Source organism: Glycine soja, chromosome 8, assembly GCF_004193775.1.
Source record: "Glycine soja cultivar W05 chromosome 8, ASM419377v2, whole genome shotgun sequence".
In the NCBI taxonomy this organism is placed as follows: domain Eukaryota; kingdom Viridiplantae; phylum Streptophyta; class Magnoliopsida; order Fabales; family Fabaceae; genus Glycine; species Glycine soja.
In genome coordinates, this window is record NC_041009.1 from 42,005,933 (window position 1) to 42,015,176 (window position 9,244).

General features: G+C 33.9%; 1 protein-coding gene across 1 annotated transcript; it reads left to right on the forward strand.

Annotated features, from left to right (window-relative positions):
* The first annotated feature begins 3,218 nt into the window (after positions 1–3,218).
* On the forward strand, positions 3,219–6,847 carry LOC114423272 (F-box/kelch-repeat protein At1g26930-like). Its single transcript, XM_028389967.1, has 2 exons — positions 3,219–3,799; positions 4,430–6,847. The coding sequence occupies exon 2, from the start codon at positions 4,608–4,610 to the stop codon at positions 6,225–6,227; it is 1,620 nt and encodes a 539-aa protein (XP_028245768.1). The 5' UTR covers positions 3,219–3,799; positions 4,430–4,607; the 3' UTR covers positions 6,228–6,847.
* Positions 6,848–9,244: the final 2,397 nt, after the last annotated feature.

Genomic DNA, 9,244 nt, shown 5'->3' on the forward strand with positions numbered 1-9,244 from the left:
AGAAATGTCATTAAAAAGATCCACTAGAGAAAGGAAAAATATAATTTAATATGATTATGTCATATTTTTTAAGAACATGAAATATGACATTAGGTTGACTGAGAAGATCTAATTGACCTTAGTCAAGTCATGTTGTGCTCTAACTCTCAAGTGGATTGATGCCATAAATGATGTAATAAAATTGATGATTGAACACGACATTTGGGATATCGTCAAATTGCTTGAAAGTGTGAAACCCATAAGTTATAGATAAATATCTATAGTTGAAAGAGATTCAATGGGTAATTTTGAGATATATAAAGATTGTCTTGTCGCCAAAAGTTTTACAAGAAAGAAGACAGTGATCACAAAGAGACTTTCTCTCTGATTTCTTAGAAAGACTTTCTTAGAACTATAATAATACCGTAGATCATTTTGATAATTTTTTTGCATAGATGGATGTAAAGATTACGTTTCTAAATGGAAACATTGATGAAATAATTTATACGGTACAACCTGAAAAACCTTGTATAAGATGATTTAATGTCTATGATATGCAAACTAAAAAAAAACCATTTATGCTTTTAAACAAGTCTCTCGTCTATGGTATTACAAAATTCATTGTCTCTACACCATTCTGTAATAGATTCTAAGAAAAACACATAGATCAGAAATCACATAAGGATTCAAATTCTGTTGCATTTATTTGATCAATTATTATGAGTTTATATATTTCTAAAACTCTTCTTGATAATCTAATTAATGTGTTCATGGTGGTTATTGAAATTTTATAAAAATCCCATAAAATTCCAACAAAACTTGTCCCTCCCTTTCAAAAAACAAAAAGAATATACAAAAATTACAAGGAAGTGCATATCATTATTATTCTCTCTTTAATAAGTGCGTGTGTAAATTTAGAATTTAGTTTTTATATTTTTCGCATTTATATTTGTAGTTATGAAAAATGCCAACATATCTATATCTATTAAGGCCAGAAGTAATATTTCAGTACTAATAATTGAATAAGAACGGAATAAAAAAAAAACTAATTGAATAAGGAAGGAATAAAAAAAAAACTAATTGAGTAAGGATGGAATATTACTATAAAAGAGTTTTTGATTTTTTTTCATACTTAATTTTTTTTGGCCCTCTTTATGTTTCATTATAATTCGTGATATTGTTTTTATTTCCACTTCACATCATTTATTAGTTATCTTATTTTTGCCATTGCCTTTATTTATTTTTTTTGGCTAGTGTATACACTTTTGGTTGTGAAATTATTAACTTCCATTATAAAAAAAACCCAAGTATGAACATAATTAAGGTGGTGATGTACTCTTGTGGCTGGCATAACAAAATTGCCACAGTTTTCATGTTTAAACTATTTTAATTAATTACAAAAGTATATTAGACGACAAAACTTTTTCTATTTATGAAAAAAGGGAAAACATTGGCGACAAACCACAATCTAATCATATTGTTGTATGAAACGGAAGAAGCTTGAGGCTGATTAGGATTACTAACTGTTATGATTATGTGCAAATGCCGACCAAGCTACCACTCGTGATCATCACCATAGAAAAACAGAAAAGGAGGTGAAGAAACAAAAGGTGTGTTGTGTTGATTATAATTCAAGGCTGATGGGCGCAAAAATGCAAAAGTTAGGCCTATCAAAGCCTACAAGGTTAGATAGTAGTATTAGATTGGCTAGTAGTAATGACTGTTGAAACTATAATTAAAAGTTTGAATGATTAGGGAATCTCAAAACAGTGTTTGCAAGGAAAAAAAAATTTGGGCTTAAGTTAAAATCTCTTTGTTGATTTGCCTTGGCGTCCCGGTGTGAACCTCTTAATCTCTTATGCGTGTCAAACCAGTGTCCTTCCCTTTCAATTTGCACATGTTTGTGGTATATAATATAATATTATAATGATGCATAAATTGTAATTGAACAGAAAAAAAATAATTTATTTGAACAAAAAAAGAAACTTGAAAAAATCAAACTAAAATGGAGGACATTCCGAAAAAGGGAAAGTGGCTAGTTAAATTAAATCAAATCTTGTAATTTTATGATGTGCCCGATAGAGGAAGTTACGACATTTTCCGATAACTTTACTAACTAAAATTTCCCCCCCTTTCTTTCACATGTACCAATTAAATTGGTTAGTCATCGACATTGGGGCAACAAATTTAAATGGTCAATTTTAATTTTAATAGGAAGCGTTTGAATTAATCCATAGGTGGTCAATGAATAACCCATCACATTAATAAACAGTAGTAAGATAAACATAGGGTATTGGGCATTTTAAAAGAACAATAATAGTAGTATAAAAAGGACAATAGTTATAGATATATGTCCCATCAATGGATCAAACACAGCGTAAAAAGGAGGCTAAGAAGAAGGAAGAGCCCCAGCCGAAAACGCAAGCGGAAATTGAAACGTAGTAGCACAAATCTGCTTTTTTGACTTAGGCATGATTCAGCCGTGTTTGGTAGTAATAATCATAATCATCACCATAGTTAACAACATTATCACAAACTGTTAAGTAAATTTATTCCTTTTCTCGCGTATGTGAACTGAACACCCACCAATAACAATATATAATAATTAATGAATGAAAAATTGACTAGTCAAAAGTCACATCTTGAGTTGTGAGGGTAAAATCTAGTATAGGGGGTTACTTTTCCATGATTAACCAACAAAACTAACCTAAGCAAATCTTAATCACACCCTCGCCGCACCAGATTCCTTCCCGCGCCACGAGAAATTGACCAGCCGAGAATTTGGAATAAGAATCCAACGGCGCAGAGACGTAGGCGTAACGAAAACGGACGAGTCCTTTTCTCTCTCCTCCTTTTTCATTTTCCTTTTTTCTTTTTTCTAAACATGTATTATAATTCTTATGTGTTATGATTTTTTTTCTTTGCTTTTCTTTAACGGATCATATTATTTTATTAAGTGACTTACCAAGATTTAACCATCCAATTCATAGTCCAACAGAGATTACTCATTATTTTTTTATGATAAATATTTGATATCAATATGATAAAAAAAATTCAATGCTCTCATTTATATATATATATATATATAATGGATTTAATTTTAAAAATTATGAATATGAATATTAAGCCCTCTAAAAATATAAAGCACCTTTATACTCACGATATTCTAATTCTAAATAAATTTTTGGAATATGAGTCAGTGAGGCAAAAGGAGAAAAAACATCTCATCCTCCTCCACCTCACTAGTCAACACGTGTCTCCACCGGCGGTTACCGGTAGCCGGTCACCGGCGAACCTTTTGCAGCCCCACCACAACCTCCTCCGTCAAATTTTGCACAACTCGAAAACACACAGATTTTTATTTTTTTTTAAAGAAAAGACACACAGAGAACGATGTTTAGTTAGTTGATTAATCTATTAATTAATTAGTGGCGATGGGAAAAGAAATGAAAATTAAGGAATTATTTAATTATAAATTAAGATGTGATTTAAGGGGAGATAAGGCCATGTGAGGGGTCCTCTCTGAGATTTTGCTCCAAAACCTTCCCCTTCATCTGATTTGCAGAGACTAACCCAAGAAAGGACCAACCAAAACCAAGTGCTTTCTTGGAGCTTGGTAGAGAGAGAAAGTCCCACTTTCTCTCTCTTCTCTTTTTTCTTTCTGTGTGTGTTGTGTGCGTGCGTGCGTCTGAGGGTACATGCAAAACAGTGAGTTTGAGATAGAGAAAGAAGGAGTTCAAGATTGTTGTTCAATTTTGCAAAAACTGCCCATCAAGTACTTTTGTTGTTTTTTTTTTCGATTTTGCTTCTTATCCAACCCGTAAGTTTCTTGAATCATTGCTCTCTCTCTCTCTCTCTCTCTCTCTCTCTCTCTCTCTCTCTCTCTATATATATATATATATATATATATATATATATATATATATATGTATATTATTTTCTAGCTTTCTTATGAATGAGCTGTTTTGTTTGCTATTGTTGTTAAGATTGTAGATTTATGGAGATCTAACGAAATTTGGCCTTTTGTTCAATCCCGGGGGATATTGATTAATGTTTTGTTCAAAATTGTTTTTTTTTTTTTTTTTTGGGTTTGTGCATTGGAGTGTTTGATTCATTGTTGTGTTGCATTTGATTCCCTGGACCGATTTCGTTCAATTGAAGTTAGATGTTATCTATGGTGTTTTGCTTATTGGATCTCTCTGCGATTTTTTTTCAGAACGGGGCATTTTTCCCTTTCCTCTAATCAGGGTGTTCGTGAAAAAAAAATGTGATTTTGAATGGATTCCGATCTGTAATCGTGTTTTTTGTGGTGTTGATGTTTCTGGGCATTTAGATTTTCAATTGGAATTGTTCTTCCTGAGAAGAAGGGTTAATAGATAGAGAGAGAAGAGAGAGAAATACATGGAACTTGTGAATTGAGTCTGATTTTGATTGATTCCGTTTTGAACAGGTTCTTGATTTGGAAGGTGATTCCGGGAAGGAATTGTTAGGGTGCTGCTGAGGCTGTTCATCACCTATCTTTGTGGTGTTGAATTTGCCACTTCTGATAAAGACAGAAGAAAGCACCGGATTGAAGGTTGAGTTGTTGTTGTTGCTTGTTGCTGCTTCTGTCTCTTGTTGTGGAGACTATGTTGGAGGGTCGTTCCTGCGTGGTTCCGAGGTTGTTTCCCAGTTCTTGCCAGGCAGATAACAAGTGGTCTTTCATGACATACCTGCCGGACTTGGACATAAAGAATGGCAAGCGCCCTTTAGACACTGATGGGGAGGAAGAACCCCAGCCAAGGAAGGTGAATAGGAGAGTGGATTCTCGCCATCATGGCGAGACCACTCGGTTCTTGTTTCAAAAACAATCGTGTCATGCTGATGATTCTGTTGTTCCACAAATGGATCAGGATCGGAGGAAGGATTGCGTGTTGTTGAGTAATTGGCAAAGAGTTGAGAAGGCTGATGCCTTTTCTGCCCAGCTTTTGGATGAACGAGAGCAGCATCGCGCTGGGGATTCATTGGTGGTGTCCACTGACCTTCAATCTAATAAAAAGGAGGAGGATCAGTTAGAGGATTCATCAGATTCTGGTGTTCAGCAATCTGATGAACAGAAGATGGAGCAGGAGGTGGAAGGGGATTTGCTGGATGCTGGTGACCAGCAGCCACCTGATGATCAGGAAGAGCATCATGGTGGGGATTCATCAGATTCTGGTTCTCTTTTGCCCCGAATGAATCGGGACAGCTCAATCGCTTGTCTCAGCCGCTGCTCCAGGTCCGACTATGGCTCTCTGGCCTCGCTGAATAGGAGCTTTCGGAACACAATCCGAAGTGGTGAGTTGTATAGGTGGAGGAGACTTAATGGGATAATAGAACACTGGATTTATTTTTCCTGTGCCCTCCTTGAATGGGAGGCCTATGATCCAATTCGCGAACGGTGGATGCATTTACCAAGGATGGCTTCTAATGAATGCTTCATGTGTTCAGATAAGGAGTCTTTAGCTGTAGGAACTGAACTTCTTGTGTTTGGAAGGGAGATGAGGTCCCATGTTATTTACAGATACAGTCTTTTGACTAACTCATGGACATCTGGAATGAGGATGAATGCTCCAAGATGCTTGTTTGGATCTGCTAGTTTGGGGGAGATTGCTATTTTAGCTGGCGGGTGCGATTTGGACGGTCATATCCTTGACTCTGCTGAACTGTACAATTCTGAGAATCAAACCTGGGAACTACTCCCTAGCATGAACAAGCCGAGGAAGATGTGCTCTGGGGTATTTATGGATGGAAAGTTTTATGTTATTGGTGGAATTGGTGGAAAAGATTCTAAGCTTCTTACATGTGGTGAGGAGTACAATATACAAACTAGAACATGGACAGAAATTCCTAACATGTCCCCTGGACGCAGTGCCAGGGGAGCTGAAATGCCTGCAACAGCTGAGGCGCCACCTCTGGTTGCCGTTGTAAATGATGAATTATATGCTGCTGATTATGCTGACATGGAGGTAAAAAAATACGACAAGGAGCGAAGAGTGTGGGTTACCATTGGGAGACTACCTGAGCGAGCAGTGTCGATGAATGGTTGGGGTCTTGCATTCAGGGCGTGCGGAGATATGCTTATTGTCATCGGTGGACCAAGGACTCATGGTGAGGGTTTTATTGAACTCAATTCATGGGTTCCCAGTGAAGGACCTCCACAGTGGAATCTACTCGCCAGAAAACGGTCTGGCAACTTTGTCTATAATTGTGCTGTGATGGGATGTTGAAGAATTGAATTGTGAAAGGTATCACACATTTTGATGCTTCAAATCCAATGAGTTGCACAACATTGATTCATCCATTGACACAGGATTCTTGCTAATTGGTACTTTCCCCCTTCTTTCTCGATGATATTTTCCTTTCAAAGGCGGGGGAGGATGGGGAGGAGATTCAGATATTTCTCAAGATTGGCTGAAAAGTTTTCCAAGAAGGAGGCTCTTCGGTCTTTTATTTTTATGTTCAAAATTTCAGTTTCCATTTTGTTCCATTGAAATTGGTATCTTCCCCCATTTACATTTACATGAAAATTTTCAAAGCTTGCTATCATGTAGCACAGGAATAGGTTAAATAATTGAAGTCTCAACACTAATGTAGGTTATTGGTGTTGTTTATTTTAAGTTTTTCTTTTTTTCAAGAACACACAACTAGATATTTGATTTTCATGATCATAAATTTTCTTAGCTTGAAGGATGGGAATAATTTCCGATAGTTGTTTATTAATTTTGGATTATTTAGCAATCCAATTTTCATTTCAATTCAATTCTTGGACTATGTATTTTGAGCTTTCCCTAGCATGGAGAAAGTAGTATATAGCCTGATAAACATTCCATTTATTACTTGTTGCAAATCTAACTTGCCACCATAATATATTTTCTACTTCTGTATTGTCAATGATTGAATTGTTGATGGTGACACTAAGCTGCATAGATGCCAAAATTGAAAATGGGGTTTTCCCCCCATGGTTAAAACTATCCGAAATTGATGGAAAAAAACATGTTCCGTTATATAAGTTGAAACAATTAATATATGATGCTTTATATTTTGTCTCTTTTGAAATTATAATTAAAGTTATGGTCTTATGGATACCGTGGATGCTCAACTCATGGTGAAGAATTTAAGCTTGAAACTATAGATAAAAAATCTTAATTCTGAGGCATTGACTCAACTGCTAAGTCATATTATAGGTGGAGGCACCTTGTGACAAAGGCTAATTAGATGCCTATGTGACAGAGTGAGGATTGATGTCACTAGCGTTGATTCCATAATTGGGAGCTTTTTTTTAGCGAAGATGAATTGCATTGACCTTAATTTTGTAGATGCGGTTGGAATTGAAATATGCTTAAAAACTACGTTGTCCTAATCCTATTAATTATAGTTAGTTATTGGATATTTAAGATTGCATGACTGTGATAATAATGGTCCATGCTACTGCGGAAATACGTCTTAGGACTGGCGTTGAAGATCTGCTTTTATGATTTCGTAGGGTGGTTGATTCACCATTATTGGATATCAAATCCATTCAATTATCACTTTCTTGTTTTTCTTTTACATTAAACACGGATGCTCCCTGAATATTTGAACAAGTTTGTTATAGTTAAGTGTAAGAATAATAATTGAGAATGCCAACTGACTGCGTGAGGTGAACCCATCTATATTCTGAATGCTGATGCATCTTATTAGAGTAATATGTTAGAGCATTTTCAATGCTTATTGCTTAATGAATTGTCTATTTTTACACACTATTATTTAATTTTTTAAATCATCGGAAGTGATCTACGTCATATTGAGTTTAAAATTAAGTCCCGGTTGTTTATATAAGCAACAATCAGTAGCTTATAAGTAAAAAAAATATTTTCTTGTCAATTAAGATCATTTAAGAGAGGTGATTTAAGAATTGTTTGAAATTGTATTATTATTGAAGTAAAATATATATGAATGCTTAACTATGATTTAATACTATAGGGATTACTCTACAATGCATAGTGGTTTATATGAGTTGTCTATTATAATTTTGTGTGTCTTATAATTTCATATAGATTTAAGTATTTTAAACAAAAATTCACTCAAATGCTAAAATTGTTAGTGAGTGTTTAAATTAATTTTATGGTCCTATAATGTTTAAAAATATGTTATTTATGATATAATATTGTTAAGTAACGGTTGTTTATATAAATAATGATGCTTATATAAGTAATTTCATGTCATATATCATATGTCATATACTTCGGTGGAAAAAAAAATACTTAAGCAATATTACTTAAAATTAAACAAGTCATGTAAGCACTTTCACATGAGATCTTCTAAGCAACTCAAAATGGGTTGTTAAATTGCACCCATTGAAGATGTTTTTATTTCTTCTCAAAGTGTTAGTTTTCAGTTTTATTGCTGTAACTGATATACAAGTAATAAGTACCCTTTTGGCACTTCACACTTTAATACATATGGAAAATCATAAAAAATATTATATTTTATTATTTTTCTATTTGTTAAAAAAAATATGGTGCATAAAATATGAACACAGGTTGGTAAGGTTGTCCATTGCTCGTTATTCAGATGAAACTTAGTCATGGGTTTTGGGGCTTTTGCGTTGAGGAATTAAATAAAAAAATGATGAATAATTAGAAATTTTGATATAAAATGCACAAGAGGTAACTAAAACATCTTGGTAAAGTGTGAATTAAATATGAATGGTGATTCAAATAATTGTCGTATATTTTGAAAGTCTGCATCCATTGTGTAGCTCTCCGTAAACTTGTTTTCATAAAAATCATATTTTGCAATTGGTGAGTTTATAACAGACATCTGCTCATAAAGTATGGTAACAAAGTACTTTAATGTGTAAGATTATGCTTTGTAAGTGTCAGTAAAAGTTATGGCAGGCTTATTAGAGGTTAAATGATAGATTTTTTTAATCCATAGGAATAAAAGAAGTTTATAATAATTCTTATATCTTATTTAATCAATTGAGTAAGATCCTCTTAAAAAATGATAAAGTTTATCTTACTAGAAATGTAAAATAAAATTTGATGTACTTGAGGTATGGTGTTACTTGTTAAGGTTTGTTTTTCTCCTGTTTTGTTTTTCTTTTGTCAAATTTATTAGTCAAGGAGTGTTAATAATATATTCTCTAACTTTTTCTTTTCAACACCTTCTTTATTATTAATTTAAATTCACGTCAATCTCACTAATTTAAGAATGTGATCTATCAAATAGAAAATGAGATCTATATATGTAGTGGAACATA

Coding starts and splice junctions, on each gene's coding strand:
- LOC114423272 (XM_028389967.1), top strand. CDS start 4,608: ATGTTGGAGGGTCGTTCCTGCGTGGTTCCGAGGTTGTTTCCCAGTTCT.